The sequence below is a fragment of the Misgurnus anguillicaudatus genome, chromosome 21, assembly GCF_027580225.2.
Source record: "Misgurnus anguillicaudatus chromosome 21, ASM2758022v2, whole genome shotgun sequence".
NCBI classification, from domain to species: domain Eukaryota; kingdom Metazoa; phylum Chordata; class Actinopteri; order Cypriniformes; family Cobitidae; genus Misgurnus; species Misgurnus anguillicaudatus.
Genome location: NC_073357.2, coordinates 48,435,458 through 48,458,490, shown reverse-complemented (window position 1 = coordinate 48,458,490; position 23,033 = coordinate 48,435,458). Strand labels below are relative to the sequence as shown.

At 37.4% G+C, this 23,033-nt stretch overlaps 2 protein-coding genes across 2 annotated transcripts in view; one reads left to right on the top strand and one right to left on the bottom strand.

Moving 5' to 3' along the window:
- Positions 1 to 3,015, top strand: part of acox3 (acyl-CoA oxidase 3, pristanoyl) — a 28,493-nt gene extending 25,478 nt beyond the window's left edge. The window contains exon 18 of the mRNA XM_073859306.1: positions 671 to 3,015. Coding sequence (XP_073715407.1) covers positions 671 to 790 — 120 coding nt within the window. The 3' untranslated portion in view covers positions 791 to 3,015. The remainder of the gene's footprint in view (positions 1 to 670) is intronic.
- A 6,603-nt stretch (positions 3,016 to 9,618) lies between these two features.
- On the bottom strand, positions 9,619 to 22,241 carry htra3b (HtrA serine peptidase 3b). Its single transcript, XM_073859305.1, has 9 exons — positions 21,491 to 22,241; positions 15,727 to 15,826; positions 15,364 to 15,583; positions 15,080 to 15,277; positions 13,524 to 13,556; positions 13,321 to 13,435; positions 11,641 to 11,698; positions 11,438 to 11,533; positions 9,619 to 11,088 (listed from the first exon to the last, which is right to left on the bottom strand). The coding sequence occupies exons 1-9, from the start codon at positions 21,930 to 21,932 to the stop codon at positions 10,920 to 10,922; spliced, it is 1,431 nt and encodes a 476-aa protein (XP_073715406.1). The 5' UTR covers positions 21,933 to 22,241; the 3' UTR covers positions 9,619 to 10,919.
- Positions 22,242 to 23,033: the final 792 nt, after the last annotated feature.

Here is a 23,033-nt window from a genome sequence, read left to right as displayed (position 1 = left end):
GAAAATATTAAAGTCAATGTGTCACCATAAGCAAAAACACTGCACATTGCCTATAAAAACATAAATTTTCAGGCATTTGGGTGATGCTATAAACTAAATCCCTAAAGCAGACTAGTTAATTAAAACAAAACCATTTTAATTAGCAATCCTTCAGGGCAAGGTTAATATGGTGAGAAATGCATCCCTTTTACAGTAAAACTCAACTTTTTGGTCACTGACTCATTCTTGAAATTGTTTAAGCATATTCTCTCAACACTGTTGATGTCTTTTCTGGCAGATCATAAATTTCTAAGCAAACAAACAGGGCTTTTATTTAAAATCTCAATTAAGGGGCCAGACAGAACAGTCACATGCTGTTCTTCACACACACCCCACTGACACAAAGACCTTTTCACTCGTTCCCCTGCTGGGTTAGACACTTGTGAATGTTTATATTTGAGCAGACGTTTACTGGAAGTAACTTCTCTGACTCATCTGAGGTTCTGATAAAACAATGTCTGATTTATAAAAAAAATCTGTGATACTGTTAAAGGTTTGACTTTTATGATTTCAGAGGTATTCCTGATAATAAGTCACATGTATATTTACACGATTTTGGTCCAGAAACTCCAGTGTTGTGTAGGTAATGACTTTTGTTCTTTGAGATTTATAATCTTTTTTTTTCTTGCAGCTTTACAAAAACCTGTGGTCCGCAGTCATGCAGGGCAAGAATGTTCTGGAACGGCCATCATGGTGGGCTGAGTTTTGTTCAGACAAACCTGTAGTTGGATCGCTCCGAGCCAAGCTGTAACCCCTAGCACTGGAGAACCATTGCAGATCTTTGTTTGTCTCGGTGCCTGTCAAGCTAATCTAAACTGTATTAAAAAGAAATTTGCATTTCCGTTTTAAATGTGTAGGGGAGAGCGGGGGCAAAATTACTTTTTTTAGAAAAACGTCATTTTTAAAGGTAGTGTTTTAGACAGAGATATATTTTTTTCTATGGTCAATAACTCACAAGTGTGGTCTAACAATACCAATGACATTTTTAGAAAAACTTCAGTATAATTTCACTTTTAACACAAGTTACACATTGTTCATTTCGACCCTGCCGCTTGGATAAAAGTAACTCAACAGTGCAAAGTAGATTTGTTACACTTGTTTTTATTAAATATACCTGGCTATGACTTTGGTAATATGTAACTGCAAACATATTTTGCCCATATCTTTGCAAAAAAATAATTAAATTCCATTTTAATTTTTAATTTTAGTTTTATCAAATGTTTCAAAAGCAACAGTACAGTACAAACTTGAATTGCTGTTGAGAATACAACATTTTTAGAGCCGTATGAACAATATGAAAATTAAATTAAATATTAATTCTTAACATAATGCAATGGTATTAGCAGGGGGACAAAAGTTGCAAGTGTCAATTTGTTCTGAAAGGACCTCCTGACATTTAAACACAAATTTACTTTTATTTTGAAAAACTCAAGATGTGATATTGATCAGTACCTTAACACATGAAACCAGAAACACAAAACAGCTTCAGTAATTTACTTTTCATGCTCAAAAAAAGCTTTCTGGACCTGCAAATGTAGTCAGGGCTCTGAGAAAATCGCTTTGTTTTGCCCCGCATTATACTTTCGCCCCGGTTCTCCCCTAATTCAACATTAAGTGGATTAAATTTATCAACCACGCATCAAAATAAAATTTATAGCACTTTTCAGTGTGCTCAATATATAAACCCATATATTTGATTCGACACTAAATACATGTGATTTTGTGTATAAACATGAAACAGTTTAATTATTGTTGCAAGTCTTCGGAGCGGTTTCCTGGACAAGGATTAGACTCCTAGACGAAAATAAATGTAAGAGCTGTCCAAACTGAAAACATCTTGCACTGACATATCTAAAAATACACCACTGCCCTGTGTTTTGCCTCAAAATGCAACACAAGTAATGTTTTTAGCAAGGCATGTTTGTTAAAACGAATTATATTTTATAATTAAACTAAGAACTAGTCCTGGCTTAAACTAATCTCTGTCCGGGAAACCACCCCTTCAAAAATCAGTAACACATCTTAGCAGTATTGCACCTCATAATATAAATGTTCATTTGTTATCGTAATTGTGGTTTATTTTTTATCATGTTGATTTTTGCATTGAATTAACAATACTAAAAACAGGGTTCCCACGGGTCCTTGAAATCCTTGAAAGTTTGTGAATCTGGGGGAAATAATTCAAGGCCCTGGGAAGTTTTTGAAAATAATACATGCATAGATACAGGTCATTGAATCTATTTTATGCAACAAGTTTTCTGGAAAAAAATCCATATTATTCCCTGTGTAGTGTAGGAGAATATCATAAAATTTCATCACACGTGCTAAACTGTTCACTTTAAATGCTTATATCTTCTGCATGCAAATGTTGATTCATACCAAAATGTTTTTTACATATTTGTGTTTGACACATGAAAACGTCTCGGGTTACGTATGTAACTGTTGTTACCTAAAAAGGGAACGAGACGCTGCGTCTCCCTTGCCATACTTCCTGCATCCCTGTAATTCCGTCTTTGGAAATATTTCAGATAGCGATATACTTCCTGGCTCCCGCGTCACCCTGTCTTTGTCGTTAAGCCTCACCATTGGTTGAATTTGATAGACACATTCAGACGCACTTATCCCTGGAAGTGTCCCCAAAGTGTCACCGCAGTGACGCAGCGCAAGTTCCCTAGAAAGGGAACTGTAACAATGTATCTTAAAAGGTAACATCATGTAACCTTGCTCTCACTTGAAATGCGTCCCCACATTTAGTCCTTGAATTTCAGGGTTTTTGACCTGGAAAGTCCTTGAAAGGTCCTTGAATTTGAAGTTAACAAAGGTGTGGGAACCCAGTAAAAAATGAATTAAAATATGTATGATGTTGCACAATGACATTTTGATGGAGGGTAAATGATTTTAAGTGTAAATCCTTCTGTATCCTAATGTTTTTACAATAATAACTTTTTATCCAAATAAATTTTAATCATTAAAATACCCCATGTTGAAGTGAATGTTGACTGTCTACAAATGACACTGCTGTTTAATAGTCTAAAGATCAGATTCATACCGTACTAAACTGTGTATTACTGTTATACAGAGAAAGCTTTTCCCCATTTCAGGATTATTGTGCGATGCAGCGACACACTCAACACAGATGTTAATCTCGTCTCATGGTTTTGGGTGAAGTTAAAGTGCTTGGTGAATACAGGTGGGAATGATTAACACTGGGTCTACACAACAAGCGTGCTACAATGTGTGATTTAACACAACAAAACTGCAGATCTCCCGTTATAATCAACAATACTGTTTACACTTAATGAGTGATGCTGGGGTGTGAGATTGATGTGCTACTGAGTAATTCAGCTAGTTTTTTTTTTATGCATCACTGGTTTCATTTCTGCAGCTGTTGAGTTGTGTTGGTATGATATAGTGATAAGTTAATAGTTCATAGGGATGCGAGGCTATTCCAATGTTGCCCTTGACCAAAGTATGCAATGCTAAATTGACATAGAGGAATGTAATTGTTGATCTTGAAATAAGCCCTGTAGAGGATTTAGATAAATAACAAGGTTTAACAAAGAAAAGTATTTCAAGGTGCTGTCTGACTCTGTGTAAATTGTGTAGGGATATCTGGGCTGCGTCCGAAAACTCAAGGCAGTGACTCGTTGCCTCATGAGGAAATGACTTCGGAGGCAAGGCAGCTTAGAGAAAGACTTTCGGACACACTTCAAAGGCAGCGTGTTTGAAATATAAACAGAGAGCGCCTTTGTGATAACTAATCACATATTTGAAAACTACAATACTAATTCCTTGCTAGAAATGCAATTAAAAGGTGTAAAAAGTGAAAATCTAGCTTTATTTACACTAAATTTGTGCTCCAGTCGCTTCCTTGGCCGCCATTTTATTTTTTCGAACTCGACCAGATCGACCAATCACATTCTCATTGTACGCCCCACGCATAGGTATCTCAGGAGACAGAAAGTAAACCTAACATTGAGTTCGGACACGCCTTGATGCCTTCCTGCCATGGAAAGCTGCCTCAGGAGGCAGCAATTTAGAGTTTTCGGACGCAGCCCTGGTTTCATCGGATGCATGCTCGTTGTCGCTGTCTGGATGGAAATTAACTTCCGGACCCTATTTAATAGTCTGGCTAGTGGCTAAACTGAACTAATACTGAAACAAATACTTTGTCGAAAATAACAAATGTTTTGGTTTCCTAAAGATGAGGGGAGACGGCGATCATCACTGCTATGTGAAGAGGGGTTTGTCTGCCGGTCTGTAGTTAAAGGGACACTCCACATTTTTTTAAAATATGCTTATTTTCCAGCTCCCCTAGAGTAAAACATTTTGATTTTTCCGTTTTGGAATCCGTTCAGGTGCAATGATATTACACAGTGCCTGAAAATAGTCTCCTTGGTTACTTTTTTCTCCAGAGGACTATTTTCAGACACTGTGTAATATCATTGCGCCTCCTGCAGCCATGGTACGGCAGCAAGTCTTTGATTATTTCAAGTATAGTTTCTAGCAATATGTGCCTAGAAACTCACAACTTTTAATTTTCTGGCGGTCACAATGTAACTACAAAAAAGAGTCAAGTTTTAAATAGGAAAAATATTAAAACTCTTTGTTTGGTTTTAAGCGCAATGCTAATGGTCTAATCAGATTCAATGGATTATGCTAAGCTGTGCTAAAAGTGAGATCGGCTGAATGGATTACAAAACGATAAGAATCAAATGTTTAACTCTAGGAGAGCTGGAAAATGACCATATTTTCAAAAAAAGTGGATTGTCCCTTTAACATTGTATGATTTATATAGTGCACATTTTACACAGTTACATTAGCTCAGTGTAGTTTTTGATATGCTTTAGCCATGATTTTAACAAGGATTTTTGTTAATTTTGTTTGTTATCAGAAATAAACTACTCTAAAAGGACTATTTTTTTATTGATTCTTAGCAGAGTTTACTGGAATGAAAGCTGTTTGTTTATGTTGTTACTGCTGAAACCGTCTTTACAATAGTGGGTTGAGTTTTGAAATTTAAAGTAGTAGTCCACTTTATAGATGGGGCCCATTGACTTACCTTAGTATTTTTTTCCTACTGTTAATAGTCAGTGGACCCCAGTGTTGTGCCTGAACGAGTTCATTGAACGAAAGTTCATGAACTCGTTCATATTTTGGGCGAACGTGAACTGAACGTACTGTATTACTGCCTGATGAACTTCTTATGAACTCGTTCATTCTGGTGTTGTGAACGAACGCTCTCTCAGTTTAATGTCTTTCAATAGGGTGCCAGATTCCTATAGTTTTAGCCGAAAACCTGGCTAAAACACACTGTAAACAGGCCTTAATATGTAGAGTAAAAACACCCAATTTGGCAACACGCCACCAGTCAGTGTTTCGCGGCTGCATGCGTCATCAAAACAACACTGACTCTGGACTCCCTGCCGTGCCACTCATAGTGTTTAACATTAAATAACATAATATTTGTCCTAAACCGTTAACAATTAACATAGGCCGCCAACGCATATTCTGGATCTTGAAATAGACTCTAAGTTCAGGCTATTTAACGTGCACGTGCGGTGTGCAATACCTGTGAGTTGTCCTACACGCGCCGCCTCGCAGTGCTTCTCGCCCAGATTGCGACCCTTTGAAGCACCCGGCTAGCCTTTCAAGGTATGTGCAAGCAAATACAAAAATAAAAGACAGTCAATGCTAATGTAAACCCTGGTTGGATAAGGATTTAAAGTTGGATATGAAGAGGAAATCTGACGCATTCAGCTTCAGTGTTAAAACTGATAAAATCATTGCTGTCTGTGGTTCTATATAGACTATAATGGCAATAAGTTTTAAAAAATAATAATATAAATTAATAAATAGTAATAAATAATACTATAAATAAGTTCATTTTTGGAACTGTGAACTAGTTCAAAATTTTGAAATATGACTATGAACTAAACTAGTTCATTTTAAAATTTGTGAATGGTGAACTGAACTAGTTCATGTAGAAAGTGAACTTTCCCAACACTGATGGACCCCATCTTTAAAGTGGGCTACTCCTTTAAGTTCTGTAAAGTGATTTAATATGTGTTCTAAGTTTGTCACACCGTGGAATTTTTTTTAATTAACCACCCAGCCAAATTTGAATGATAAAAATGGCAAGTAAATAAAATAAGTTATGAAAATCCATAAAAATAAGCAAAATTGTCTGCTCTCAAATGCTAGGGGCGTGTCCATGTGCTAAAACCACGCCCACTCACAGGAAAGCTGTCTTTTCTACTTTTCCACGGATGTTCGCGATTGTTGTAGGGGCGGGGCCAGGCTCGGTGGCTCCAGTGCGTCATCGAACCACTGTTTTATTCCTGTCCAAATAATCCAAAAGATTCAAAATGTGAAGTGCCCCTTAATTCAATACTACATAGTTCACAGTCTTTGTAATGTGTTTAGAAACAATTCTCTGAAATGACTTTACACAGACACTTTGACCTGCTTTTCCTCTTACATGCATTCACCCGTTCTTAGTTGTCTTTATATTGCTGTTTGTTGCTCTGTGTCTTTGTCTTTTCTGTATGGTATAGAAAGTGTTTAGTGAATCCTTCTGCATTCCACACATTTACACGAGGACTCAAAAGATTGTCCTTGCATAAGTGTGCACTTCAGTATTAGGTTTGTGTTTATGTTCAGGAGGAGGATCATGCCACTGTTACACACACACACACACACACACACACACACACAAACCTATTGCCCTGTGGCTACTTTAGGAATCCCCCCTTATTATTTTGGCCAAAGGCATTGTTATGGCGAATCAAACCTATTTTCACAGTATTTTAAACATATTTTCTCTGTGTAACCCAATGGCCACACTTGAAACTGTAGTTGATTATTATTAGAGCACACACACACCCTGTGTAACACATCTTTGTTTATTTTACTTTTTCACGCCTCGTCTTTGTTTACCCTACTTGTACAGAGCAAGATCCGTTCCAAGTTCAGCCACTTGGCATAGGACTTCATCCACAACAGTCCGGTAATATCCCGACTCCAAACACAACCAGTCATCTGTCGCCATAATTTTATGTGATTGTTTATCTGACTCAACATTAATTTTCATCCATAGTCACATCATGTGGTTTAGATCTTGTAGTACAAGTCAATAACGCTCTGCTTTATGTGACAATTTACTTATATTAGTTCATAAATTATATTTGTAATACAAAAGTTTTTATTTCTTTGTGGTTTTTAATCAAAATTAAATTAGATTGATAGTCGTGGGTAGAGAAAAATTAAAAAGATAGCACTACAACAGATGAACAAATATTGTACACAGTATGTAGCTGTAATACTTATTTTGCTTAGTTCAAATTGCAACATTATATTTATAGGAGGTACTGTATAACTTTTGCCACTTTTTAATAAGGTTCGTAAGCAAAGTAAAAATATTTTGATGTAGCTAATTGGCTGCACAACACACCTTTGTATCATAGATCTGTGTTTTTTCTTAACTTCCACGTGACCCGGTAATATATTTTAACCCATTTTGGCTGCCTTTTCAAACAGGCTGACTTTATTTAAGGTTTTTTGTACTTTGTTTAGTTGTTGGGTCTGCAGAGGTGACCAAAGTACTATGGTGGAGTTTAGGATCTAAATTAGGGTTTTGGGCGGAGCATGATTTTATCTGACCCTTTCAATCACAATCTGAAGAAAAGAATGTGTTTAGCTTGTGTTGGTCTACACGTGGCATGTGTGGTACAAGTGGTGACTTTGAATACTTTGGTTATTAAGAAGTAGGATGAAATGGAAAAAATGCACCAAAAGCAGAACTTTGGTTAGACCACAACATGACTGCATTTCTACGGTGTATATATAGATTTCCTGATTCATCTCAGAAAACACAAAATTGTAGGCTAGTCAGGAGTGGAGGAAATTTAGTCAGTTTGCCAATATTTAATGTGGGCATATTTTGGGTTTCAACATACAGTATGTTCCACTATACACACAGTTTGGATCATTTAATGTCTTTTTCTAAGACTTTGGCATGTATGGCAACTTTTATTAACATTTATTAAACTTTTTCTTAATGTTTATTGACTGTTTGAATTGACTTTTATTAAAAACGCTAGGTTATTTTCAACCCAGGGTTGGGTCAGAAAGGGACAACTCCAGATGTTGGGTTTAAATTAACATTTTTTTTTTTAGATTAAACAAATTCATTAAAACAATCCAGAATAGTTTACAATTACAACTCAATGGGTTGGCCCATTTTTGGCCCAACGTTGGATTGAAAAACCTACTGTGCACACTTCAAACCAAAGCTTAAAACTAAATGAATTACTTTGACTCTACATACAACAATAATGTTAAGAATTATCCTTATATAAAGCAAACGTACACTGTAAAAAATACTTTGCTGCCTTACATTTTTTTTGTTGAATCAACTCGGATTTACAAGTCATTTCAACTTACTATCATTTATCTTGACTAGAGATGAGTTGTTATAACTACATGTGAGTTGTTATAACTTATAAAATATAGTTAAGGAAAAGTCAACTTAATTTTATAAGTTGTGACGACTCATCTCTGTTGACATGACTTGTAAATCTGAGTTGATTTAACAAAAAAGGCAGCAAAGTATTTTTTTACAGTGTAATAGTGTCATTTAATGTAATCTATGCCAAAATGCTAGTTTGTTTTAATCCATTTTAAAAAGTAACCCAACATTCTTTTTAGATAATGATACTGACACCACAGGAAAATGCACAAATTTTGGTAGGACACGTAAAAAAAAACAGAAAAAGGAATAAGATGGATTGTCTTTGGAAAGATCACCAAGTGCTTTTAAAATATGCACCCATGTGTCATGTCTGGATTTTTTGAACCAGGTCCTGTCCAGACTTTGAGGACTGGAGAAAAAGCTTTGTGTAGGCTACTGGAAAATACTGAGAAGTATATCATCCATGTGTATTTATAACCCAAATAATGACTATAATATTGAATCACTTAGCCCCTTTTCCCCTCATTAAGCAAAATAAACTTGACTCTAATATGAAGACTCTAAAGGGGGTCGCACACCGGACGAGAAGCGCATCGCCATAAATCTAAAAACAGAACACATTATTATCTTTGAATGTACGCACACCGGCAGCGCCTGGCGGTGACTGTCCGCTGTGACTCAGGACACTGCTCAAATCCCTGTTGCGCCACTCACATAGTTTAACATTAAATACCATCATATTTGTCCCATATCGTCGTTAGCTATTAACATTGGCTGCTAACGCATATTTTGTATTTTGAAGTAGATGCCATCTAACAAAGCTTGCGCTATTTAATGTGCACTTCTGGTGTACGATACCTCCGAGTTGTCCTAGACACGACGCAGCGCTTCTTGTCCGATGTGTGACCCCTTGAAGACAACTAAGACACAACTTAGAGCTTGTTTACAACTGGTATTAAGATGCGCTTTGCATGATGAAATAAGCTTGCGCAACTTTCACACGCTCACATAATGAAACAAAAATGAAAGAGGCGGAGAACAGCCGCTTTTATTTTATCAATGATAGCCTATAGGCCACGCCGAACACTGGTGGTTCAAGCTAGAGGTCAGGACTGATTGTGGTTGTACATTACACATTAGGTAAATAGGTAGGTGGTCTTTACAGGCTGTTCAAAAACATTCGACCAAATTCGGTTGAATGCGTTTTCAACAACGCATCTTAGCACCAGGGGCCTCATTTATAAAGCGTGCGTACGCACAGATTTGATCGTAAAGTGTGCGTACGCAAAAATCCACAGCAAAGCCCATATTTATAAAAACGTGGAAAAGTGCTTAGTGCCACCTCAGGGTCTGAGCAGACGTACGCAGTTTTGCTCGTCCGATCGCTGCAGGTTTTTGGCAATATGAGCCATTCTTGCTGCTTGAAATTGGGTTTAAACATTCAGAAGCGCTCTTTTATATGTTAGTGACATAGGCATCGTTTAAAGGCGGAGGTCTGAAACCGCTCAGCTGCACACAAGTTCAAGATCATTTGCGATTTATAAATTTCACATCTGAAAGAAAGTGGTACGCGCATTTTCTTTGCGCAAGTTCTGTTTATGTAACACACGTACGCATTTTTGATAAATGATCGTAAGATAAAATGTTGGATGGTTTCTACGCAGCATTTTATAAATGGGCCCCAGGTGTAAACAGGGCCTTAGACATTGAGCTCTTTTCAGCCACTGTGATTTTTTCAAGTTTATTTTAAAATCCAACTGAAGAGTAACAAAATATAAGAATGTATAAAAATGTGTATATCCACAATCATTAAATCGCATTTAACAAAGAAATCTCCTTTAAAAAAAAGCATACAAATTGATTGTCAACAGATAATCAAACGAGGTGGTACACAAAAAAAGTAAAAAATGTCACTCTTAATAATATAAAACATAACAGATCCTTGCACAGCAATGAATTCATGCCACTGGTGCCTCAACGCAGATTCAGCATGTAGGTTGAGGAAGAGGATCGACACATATTTCAGTCCTCATATTCATTTACAAGTTTTCAGTTTTTATGATAGTCATATAAAAACGTACATTTAATTTGATGAAATATCGTTCATTGTGGATTGACCATTTCTGGCACAAAAGCAGAAACTTCACAAATCTCACCAGCTTTGTCATCTTTACAAAATACAGTACTGCAAGTTTCCATATTTGCCAGCTAAATCATTCAACGTGCTTGAATGAGAGATAGTGCTATTCATATAAACTTTCTTTGCAAAGATTTAACATGACTGTTTGCTTTCTCTCTGCTTGTAAAAGTTGTTACTTATTAGGATGCACCATTTCACATCTCCTTGGTCATGAATGAGAAAACCAATGTCGTCTTTGATGATTTACATTCTGAGTGAAGGATGGCATCACTCCATGATAACATCGGGCTCAATGTTGAAGAGCAGGTCGTCGTTGCCTCGCCGCACCTCCAGCAGCAGGGTCATGTCTTCATTGAGCGCTTCCTTCAGGTCACTGGTGCTCATCAGCGGCTCTCCATTCAACTTAACTATGATGTCACCGTCTTTGATGCCCCCTCTGGAAGTCATATGGACATAGTACATAGTAGGAAAAATTATACTATGGAAGTCAATGGGGCTTCTGATCGGTTTGCTTACAAACTTTGCTTAAAATATCTTCCTTTGAGTTAATAAGAAGAAATGCATTTAAACAGGTTTGTAACAACATTAGAGTGTCCCTTTAACTTTAACACCAGTTATTAATCCTATTTACTGTTCATTTTAACTGTTAACATTTAATGTCTTTGATCTCAGTTATGATCTTCAGTGTGAACAGGACCCAGACTGAGATAAACTGCTCTGCTGAGAGATCCAGCAGCACAGCCATAATTAAAGCCTGCAAACCATCTGGTTTGGCGGATGCTTACTTTTGAGCTGGGGAGTGAGGAACCACTTCATGAACATAGATCCCACTGCTGACATCAGGAAAATCTGGATTCTGCTGTCTCAGCTCTTCCACGAGCCTGGAAGAGACAGACAGAGTAACGTACACACACACACACACAATGTCTTAGTGGCACATGGATGCATATTGTGTGTTAATCTGTAGATTGTAGAGAAGGACACTCACCCTTCTGTGATGGTGAGCATTCGAATCCCAATGAATCGTTTCTTCACTGATCTCGCCTCTGAAACATGACACTTGGGTTAACACATTCAATCCCGTGAGAACAAAGCATATATGTTTAGTATCAGAAAGTTTAGACTGTGAACACAACTAAATCAAGGTGGTACACGATGCCATAGAAGAGCTGTTTTGGTTGCATGGTTCCATAAAGAACCATTAAAATCCGAAGAACCTTTCTGTAGAGGAAAAAAGTTTATATAAAAAGGTAAGAAAGAAATTGAGGAGCACAAATACAAAGCCGTTGAACGCCACCTCCGTCAAAAATGAAATAATGATGATTTTAACCGAATTCTCACGGCACGTTATCATTACATTGACGTATATACGTTCATCAAATACTTTATTTTCAAATCCACTTAATCCCGGCCTCATGCTATTCAGAAATGCCAGTTTTGCATTTGAGCTCTTCAACTGTTCTTATATGAACTTTGAAGAATGGTTCTTTGGGGATCTTCACTCACCTTAAGGATTATTAGGAACACCTGTTCAATTTCTCATTAATGCAATTATCTAATCAACCAATCACATGCTTCAATGCATTTAGGGGTGTGGTTCTGGTCAAGACAATCTCCTGAACTCCAAACTGAATGTCAGAATGGGAAAGAAAGGTGGTTTAAGCAATTTTAAGCTTGGCATGCTTGTTGGAGCCAGACGGCCGGTCTGAGTATTTTAAAATCTGCTCAGTTACTGGGATTTTCACGCACAACCAGTTCTAGGGTTTACAAAGAATGGTGTGAAAAGGAAAAACATCCAGTATGCGGCAGTCCTGTGGGCGAAAATGCCTTTGACTGAAACAACCACTCATTACAACCGAGGTATGCAGCAAAGCATATGTGAAGCCACAACACGCAAAACCTTGAGGTGGATGGGCTACAACAGCAGAAGACTTCACCGGGTACCACTCATCTCCACTACAAATAGGAATAAGAGGCTACAATTTGCACGAGTTCACCAAAATTGGACAGTTGAAGACTGTAAAAATGTTGCCTGGTCTGATGAGTCTCAATTTCTGTTGAGACATTCAGATGGTAGAGTCAGAATTTGGCATAAACAGAATGAGAACATCATGTCTTGTTACCACTGTGCAGGCTGGTGGTAGTGGTGTAATTGTGTGGGGGATGTTTTCTTGGCACACTTTAGGCCCCTGAGCATTGTTTCTGATGCTCCATCTCTTTATGACCCCCATGTACCCATCCTCTGATGGTTACTTCCAGCAGGATAATGCACCATGTCACAAAGCTTGAATCATTTCAAATTGGTTTCTTGAACATGACAATGAGTTAACTGTACTAAAATGCCCCCCACAGTCACCAGATCTCAACCCAATAGAGCATCTTTGGGATGTGGTGGAATGGGAGCTTCGTGCCCTGGATGTGCATCCCACAAATCTCCATCAACTGCAAAATGCTATCCTATCAATATGGGCCAACATTTCTAAAGAATGCTTTTAGCACCTTGTTGAATCAATGCCACAAAGAATTAAGGCAGTTCTGAAAATGAAAGGGGGTCAAACACAGTATTAGTATGGTGTTCCTTATAATCCTTTATGTGAGTGATTATATGATTCTTCTATGGCATCATGTTGAAGTAGCACCTTTATGTTTAGGAGTGTGCTCTATGTACCTTTGTTCTGTTTTCCCAGGGAATCATTTAAGAAGCGGGTGATTCTGTCCGAAGGAATGGCAAAGGAGATTCCTGCAGCCACCTTCAGGGTGTTGATACCAATCACCTCTCCATCCTTATAGAAGATAAATGAAGAACTATCAAATACAAAATCCATATGTTTCAGTATTACATCTTATGTCAGAGATGGATAAAATAATTACCAAATTAACAAGTGGTCCACCTGAGTTCCCATACTGAGAAAAGAAAGAAAATCAAATTACATTAATAATTGGTGTTAAATTTTTCATTTTTTTTAATTATTACATTTTTTTACATTATTATTTTATTTATCTAAGAAGCCAAAAGTGTTAAATAGAACATAAGTTGTGAAAAACTTCATTCCAACCCAGCCTGATCCGATGGGAATATGTGCATATTTTGCAAATTGATTTATTCGTATGAAGTGAATCGTACAAAAACCTCTAACTCTAATGTCACAGGAGTGAAACCAAATGACGATTTGCTGTGAGATTACATTGGAACCTAAGACAAAACACTTTATGGTGACGTGTTAGCCTCAGATAGTTTGCAAAGTTTTTTTTTCAAACTTACACCGTGCGTCTCCCTCAGACTGTAAATGAAGCCTGGGCGCACAAAAAAAACAAACAGCTGGGGGGGAACAAGATAACACGTCAGCCGTGTCACTGCAGTCACATGACTTCAGTCCGCATGCGAGACGCGGAAGAGAAGACAATGCTGAATAAAGTCGTAATTTTTTTTATTTTTGGACAAAAGTGTGTTTTCGATGCTTCAACACATTCTATCTGACCTACGTCGCGTGGACTGCTTTGATGATGTTTTTGTTGCCTTTCTGGACATGGACACTTATACAGTATTCCGCACATAGATTTTCAAGAAGGGTCAACAAGCTCTCGGACTAAATATAAAACATCTTAAACTGTGTTCCGAAGATGAACGGAGGTCTTACGAGTTTGGAACGATATGACGGTTTTTTGGGGGGTGAACTATCCCTTTAACTGTTGGGATGGTAGCAAATTATTATTTTTGTTTTTAATTTTATGACACGGAAAACAGAACGTTTTACTTTTTTATGAATTTAATTTTATTCTTAGAATTTCATAAAATGTGGTTGTTGAAATTGCAATCATTTTGAAAAGACAAAATAAGTAGGTTGGCAAGGTCATACCCAGTCACATGTGATATAATAAAAAAAAGCCAAATGTCCACTTTCAGGAACAACAGCCGCATAACATGAGAGATATAAGAGAAAACGTAATGTCCACTACAGCTTTGGATAAATGCATCTGCTAAACGTCGAAATAAATGTGACCCTTTTCTTGTAAAAGTGGAAACTCAAATCATAAATCCTGTTCAGTTAAAAAAGCATTACCAAAACTAAAGATGCAATGCATGCAAAGGTAAATATAAAATGTTTAAGTTAAAAGTTTTGAATTTGAAACGATTAATTCTGATTTTAAGTACTTTAATTCTCTCTCAGTGAATGCTTTAAAAATGCATTCATACTTCTGACACAAATTTAAAACCACATATCCAAAATGTGCGTAATATGGACAAAACGTGCTGTCTCATTTATGAGTCACTTTCGATAAAAGCATCTGCAAAATGAATAAATGTAAAACAACAAGAACAAAATTGACACCAAAGTGACGTCAAAAATGAATTTCAGCTGTTATCTTGAGGTCAGAATAACAACTAGTAAGATTCCTAACATCTGTTGTTGTGCTCCGTGTCTTACGTTAATGATAGCGTCGGTCTGGATGTAGTCCATGTCTGAGTCACGGAGGCCCAGTTCTTTCCCATCTCTCTGTGCTGTGCTGACAATTCCTGTAGTCACTGTGTTCTGCAGTGCAAAAGGACTCCCGATGGCCACCACAAACTCCCCCGGTCGCAGGTCTGCAGAGTGACCCAGTAATAAAACAGACAACTTTTTATGCAAACGGGGTGGAAGGAGGTAATCAATTATACAACAGTAGTCCCCTTTATGTTATAAAGTTTTTAAAGGATTGTTTATCTTACATGTGGGTTGATTTTGATAGTGGCGATGTCTGACTTCTTGTCGATGTCTTTGATAGTGGCCTCGTACACGTCTCCATCACGCATCTGTACTTTGAGTCTCTGGTGACCCGAAACGGGCGTGGTGCTGGACACCACATGGGCATTGGTGACAATGAGCCCCGTCTCAGACATAACAAAGCCTGATCCGCTCGACAGTTGAACTGTCCGGCCAAAGAGGGGGTGGCTGGGGGCAGAAGTGACAAAATAAAGTTCACATACAGACAGCAGCGGCTCTTACACAGCTGTGTTTACAAAGCACCTTCCTCATTTCCTCACATTTCAGTTTTGTACAGAAGGCTGTGTTTGCGTTTTTGGTGTCGGACTTACTTGAGGAACAGCTCAATGTGCACCACAGCAGGGGCGATCTTCTCTACCACGTCAGCAATGAAGTTGAATTTGTACCTTGGGCTGCTGGGATGTGTGGGACCTATACTAGCAGAAAGAATCGCTTATGTTACTTTATGACAGCTTTATTCGACAGCTTTATTCCTACACGCATTGCGTTTTCATATATAACTACTGTCTTGATAGAAAAAAATTGTCCCTAGCTGCCACTGCAATGGGACCCTTTCAAAAAGTACACCTTTGCACCTAAATAGTTCATATTAGTACCTCAGAAGTGCATACTGGTACAAAAGAGTGCATATTAGTAAAAAGGAACATATTGGGACCTCTTTAAAGGGTACTGCCACAGTGATATCTAGGCACTATTTTTTGACCATCATCTTCACTGTAGCGTAAATATAAGTATGTGTGCTGTCTGGGAATCCGGCCCATGACCTTGGCATTACAAGCGCTCCAGGAACACATCATTAGCACGCATGGCATGTTTAAATACTTTCCTGTAGACCCAGATGGCACGGAATGATGATAGTTGTAGAAAAGTCTTTTTTTAAACACAGGAAATGTTGGTCTATAATTGGGTCTAAAATCAGTAGGTGGTTTTTACGCTTGCGTGCGTTTGTGTTGAGTATACAATGTGTGCCTATGCAGTGTGTGAAAGAGATTGGAGAGATGCTGTGTTTAATAGGTGAAGTTATGTTATTTTCTGGGTGGTTTTTCCTTTAAATGAACTGCTGTTTCCTGTGACCGTATTGGCACACAACCTCTGTGCACTCCCTGATTGTCCTATGAACCTAAAATGCCTCCAGTACCTCTTTCGTTCTTCTTTAGTGAACTCTCTGAATGGTTATCTGTCTCTCTTGCAGTCAGCAAATCTGTCTGTTTTTTATTATTCCAGTGTTGTCATTAGTTTTGGCGTCAGCGAATGAATTGCATTTCTGATACGGTTCAAAGCATCACCAACCTGACATGCATTGGCTTGCCTTTTTGGTATGTATGCCCATTAGAAAGAAACACCACAGATGTGGTGATCTCTTTAATATCTCAACACTCTCAGAGAAAGTGTACAAATGTCTCCATATGTTAGGTTTTAGTAGAGATCTCAACAATGTTTCAAAATGAGCTTAGATTTGCCCAGTCTGCAATCAGAAGTAATATTCACACTGTTAGACTTAACTGTAATTTCTACAGTTACTTACCACAAAATGCCCAGTAAAATACCATCATTTTCTTTTCCAGTTCATTACTGTAAGATGCATTGCATTATGGGTATTAACATTTAATTTACAGTGATTTACTGTATGTTTTGAATTATGTGTTGTAAAACAACAGCAGTAGTGCTACTGTAGTTGAATAAAATAGTGTTATAAAAGAATATAAAATGGAAAAATAAAATATATCTATGAAATGAAATACATTTTATTTGTTATGCTTTTAGCAGTGAAACAATTTTCAAAATGTGAATTGTTTTTCAGCAGTGTAAATAATTTATTGAGAATTGTAGATAGAAACAATTAAGGGATTATGGATAAATGCTTGATCGTCAGATTTGAATTTGACCTCAAGATTTCGCTCCTCGGAGTGTCGGGAGATTGACAGAAGAGGCTACTTGGGGAGTGTAGCGAGTAACTTTCATCAAGTGACTCTGTAGCACCGTGGTAGTGTTACGGACCTACGACATGGGTGACCTGGGTTTGAATCCCCTTCAAGGCAATATTTTTTTAAAACTAGGTTACAGTAAGGGTATTATACTGTAAAATGGAACTGCGGTAAAGGCATCATACTGTAAATAACATCTACAGTTACTGTAATGTTGCCAGTGAGTTACCGCATATATACAATAAAAAGTCTAACAGTGCAGTTATCAACAACATTATTAATATTTCAATGTTAACTCAAATAGTTCACATCAAATTTACAAATCAAATCTCATCAGATTTCTCATCAAATGCAGATAATTTTATGTCTACATAAATTTTACAGCTCGATACTTATTGTGTTTTTAAAGGGACATTCCACTTTTTTGAAAATATGCTCATTTTCCAGCTCCCCTAGAGTTAAACATTTGATTTTTACAGTTTTGGAATCCATTCAGCTGATCTCCGGGTCTGCGCCAGCACCCTTAGCATAGCTTAGCATAATCCATTGAATCTGACTAGACCATTAGCATCACGCTAAATAAAAACCCCAAGTGGTTTGATATTTTTCCTATTTAAAACTTGACTCTTCTGTAGTTACATTGTGTACTAAGACAGACAGAAAATTAAAAGCTGCGATTTTCTAGGCAGATATGGCTAGTATAAAAATTTTAACTTGTACACTGCAAAAAAATTATTTCTCAGTATTTTTGTCTTGTTTTTAGTACATAGATTCTTAAATCAAGATGTATTTTCTTGATGAGCAAAATTAACTAAGAAAAAAGTCTAGATTTTAGACAAAAAATATCAAATGTAAGTGAATTAGTGCTTAAAACAATCAAAAAAATCTGCCAATGGTGTAAGAAAATGCATCTTAATTGTTATTTTTTTAGATATTTATACTGGAAAACAAAAATAATAAGTAAGAAAGTAATTTTTGCAGTGTCATTTTGAAGCTTTAAGGGATCACAGCAAGCATATAATAAATCACACGTCACTGTTAATTATTATTTAAATGAAACGGCCCACAAAAAAACACATTCCAGTATGGATGCATCACAGAGCTGTAATCATATTTCATGAAGTCACTCTCATTCCACTTGAAATCTTTGCAAATTCATTCTGACAATAACAGGGATCGCACTAAGAAATGCTACCAAATTCAGTCAGGCATAAAGCAGAGATGACTGTCTAAACACGCTCACAATAGTTTCCTTGCATTCGTATTTTCCAGCCTGGAGTGATGAGCAGACCAGACACATAAGGAGCAGCTGATCATACAGTCTGGTGGAAAACTGCAAAGCAGCTTCTCTTAGTTAGATATTAGGTTACTTTATATAAAATTTGTGATGTTTTGTGTTTTCCTATTATTAAGTGTAATAATAAAATGAAAGACATGTGAGCAATTCTAAGAAACCCAGCTAAAGTACTGTTTTGTACATAATCCCATAGGCGGTTTCCCAAACAGGGTTTAGGTTAATAGGTCTTGGTTATATTAGGACATTTAAGTAGTTCTTACAAACATAGCTTACCAAAAACAATACTGGTGTCAGTGGTGTGCATCTTGAGACAAAACTAAAGTACTGATATATGTTAAGATATGTCAGTCCAACATATTTATAAATGATGGGAGCTCAAACATGCATTTTAGTCTGGGACTGGGATAAGCCCTGTCTGGGAAACAGCCCCATAATGTAAAGAACATTCTGTGAGAAGATAACCTTGATATCTTTAATATTGACTGAGTAAGGTCATTAGCATTTGACTCTTCTGTAATTACATTGTGTACTAATACCGACAGAAAATTAAAAGTTGGTATTTTCTAGGTCGATATGGCTAGAAACTAAATTCTCATTCTGGTGTAATAATCAAGGACTTTGCTGCTGTAACATGGCTGCAGGAGCTGGAATGATATTACGCAAGAGCTGAAATAGTCCCCTTAGTAACTTTCAATGGCAGGGGACTATTTTCGGGCAGTGCGTAATATTACTACGCCTGCTGCAGCCATGTTACAGCAGCAAAGTTTTTGATTATTACGCCAAAATGAGAGTGTAGTTCCTAGCCATATCTGCCTAGAAAATCTCAACGTTTAATTTCCCGTCAGTCTTAGTACACAGTGTAACTACAGAAGAGTCAAGTTTTAAATTGGAAAAATGTTGCAACTCTTTGGTTATTTTTTTTGTGCGATGCTAATGGTCTAATCAGATTCAATGGACTGTGCTAAAATATGCTAAAAGTGCTAGCGCCAGACCCAGAGATCAGCTGAATGGATTCCAAAACAGTAAAATTCTAATGTTTAATGCTAGGGGAGCTGGGAAATGAGCATACTTTAAACCTGGCTTTATTATTTTTGTGTTGAGGAACGCTATCAAGCACAGACAGAGTCAACGGAAATGTCCTTGCCCACTCTGACTTTCCGAATTTGCTTCTTGGGGATTTCTGACCAGGTCATTGCTTTTGTTACACCTAATTTCTCTCCGCCAGAAGCCAGTTTGTGGTCACCTCTTACAGATAGCAGATCTCCAGAGAGGTGGTACCATTTCCAATTGCTGACTCCTCCCTCTTCCTCAAAAATAACATTGTATTGCTGATCAAGAGCCAGTTTCTTTTAATGATACAAGATAGGGTGTTGGTAATAAGGGCCTGTCCAAGATAAGCACAAAAGGGCACCACAGGAAATCGTGGCTGATCTACAGAGCACAAAGTGGTTCTGTTTCCTCTTACATGTCTGTGGATGAGAAATCTGGACAGGCCATTTGTATGTCAAGTTTAAGGTCAGAGGTCAACTGTTCAAAATGTCTGTTTAGGATTATATGATTAGAGTTCATGTGGTGTTGCTATTGGAGTGCGCCTGCACTTCAACTGCTGACTTACAAAAAATGGCACAAAAGCTGTCACAGGTTGTCACAACATTTATAACATTGTCATATACTTAAAGAAAAATCTGTAAATTATGACATTGATATCTTTAATTTTGATGATGTCATGTCAATGATTGAAATCATTGTGAAATCAGGGATTAAGATACAAACTTTGATGATCCTAAATAACTAGATTATGAAAATTTTGCCTGGATTTCACAGACAGGGTCACATACTGCATACACTATATTTTAAAGTTTAGAGCCACTTACTCTGAAGTTTTTTTTTTGACATTGCAGAATAAACTCATCAAAATTATATAATAATGAACGTATAAGTTAAATATGGGAATGGTGTTGTGACAAAAAAAACTAGATGTAGCATCTTCAAAGTCACACTTTGCCTTGAATATGCAAAAAATGTGGTCTTGGCATTTTATCAAGCAGCCTTTCGAGGTTTCAGCTGAAGTTTCAGTAACTCATCATGTGTGTGTATACTGTATATAACTTTAAATGTACACTGTAAAAAATACTTTTCTCCCTTAAATTTTTTGTTAAATCAACTCAGATTTACAAGTCATGTCAACAGAGATGAGTTGTCACAACTTATAAAATAGAGAAATTAATTTTATAACTTAATTTTCACCTGTAGTTATAACAACTCACCTCTAGTCAAGATAAATAAGAGTAAGTTGAAATGACTTGTAATTTTAAGGCAGCAAAGTATTTTTTACAGTGTATAAACACATACAAAATTGTTTCTTGTTAAAGGTGCAGTGTGTAAATATTAGCAGCATCTAGCGGTGAGGTTGCGAATTACAAACAACAGCTTAGTCCAATGCTCACCCCTTGCTTTTGAAACACATAGAGAAGCTACGGTAGCTGCCGCCAGACAAACATGTCATTGTCGTAGACAACTAAGTAAAAAAATAGTCCGTAAGGGCTTCTGTAGAAAAATGGCGGCACAAAATGACGACTTCCATGTAAGGGGACCCTCTTTGTATGTACATAAAAAGGTCTCGTTCTAAGGTAATAAACACAAAACATTCATTATGAAAGGTCTTTATAAACCCCTGATAATATAGTTTTGTATATGATTTTGCATTTCTGTCAAGAGATCCTTCTAAAAATTACACTGCACCTTTAAATGATTTTAAAATGTAAACCTAAAATATTAACCTAAACATTGTTCTGCATGTTGAATATATTCTACTTTTCAACATACAATCTATTGAATTCACAAATAGCATACCTTGATTGGTTTTACAGGGTCCTTTGTGTAAGTTGGTGACTCCGGGCAGACCCTGCTGCTGTGCTTTTCTTCTGACTGCTTTCAACTGGCAGATGTTACCGTATGTGTTCCCATCACTGCCGCACACTTTACTGCTGTACCTGCACTGACACACACCTTTAGACAGTCTCTTTCCAGACGGATGCTTGCACTCCAGCCCGTCCCCGCAGGGCAGATCATCCTTGCGCCCGCAGGGTTCGCCCTCGCCCTGAGCGCACACCAGACAGCAGTTGCAGCGGTCGGGAACATAACCGCTCGGACAGCTCGGACTCGGACACTTGCTCACATCGCAGCGCTCCGGACATTTGAGTTTCGTTTCCGCGACATTTGAGTCTAGTTCTTTAATATCCGCGACCACGTATTTTAAACAAAACAGTACTGATAGATACAAAACGAGCTGCATTTTGGGTTTTAAATCCAGGTAGGGTGGAAAGAAACAGATTTGGATAGTCAGAGGCCACTGGCAATCACCATTACGCACTGAATTCCCAACGCGAAAGCGACTGTAAGATGAGTTGTGTGGTTTCCTCCGAAGCTGCAGTGGTGCACAGAAAATAAATAATGCAAGATAAAAAATAACTGTCAATGGAGGAGAAATGGATCTATCCAGCCAACTTGATCCCCGCAGGAGCTTATACAACTGACTGGACTTGCAACGTATTAAGAGGATGTGAATCAAACCTTTGTGCGTCTGTGATATATCAGATCGAGCAACAATCTGTTCTGAGTAAAGAGAGAGAGAGAGAGGGAGAGAGGAGGCGGGGAATTTCGGGAGCTCGATGCAAACCACTGAAATTGTCCGCAATGTTTCCTCTTAGCAGTAAATGTTCATGGTCCCCTGGTTGGCATGAGATTCAGATTTAATTGAAACTTGTACTGCTTGAAAGTTGTCTATTTTTATGTGGACAAATAAAAGTCTACACTTTAAAGACATAACTTGCAGACACAAAGTACGATCACATATACACATTTCTATAGCATATACTATATTTTAAGTATCTTCTCTTAAATTACTATTTTATTCTGTTATTTGCATTGTACGATACCTCAGTCTCATAAAGCATTTCAATGTACAAATTGTTACTGTAATCTTGTGTAGGTAGCCTATATGATAGATAAACTTAAGGTCACGTTCTGATCCCATTTTTTAAACCATAGTTAGTGTGTTGCTATAATAGCATAAATAATACGTGTAAAATAATAAAGCTCAAAGTTCACTGCCAGGCGATATATTTTCTTTGACAGAATTCGCCTTTCAAAGCCTACAGCGAGCGGCCTGTTTGGACGACAGCCCTCTACTTCCTGCTTTAATGACGTCACTAGAACAGTTTTTTACTAAACTCCGCCCACATGAATACGTCAGTCGCCAGCTAAGCTAACGGCAAGCTAAGCTGCTCGAATCACAACACACTAAACTACACAATCAGAACTCGTTACGTATTTCTGAAGGAGGGACTTCATAGAACAAGGAAGACATCAGCCGTTTTTTAGGACAGTGAAAACA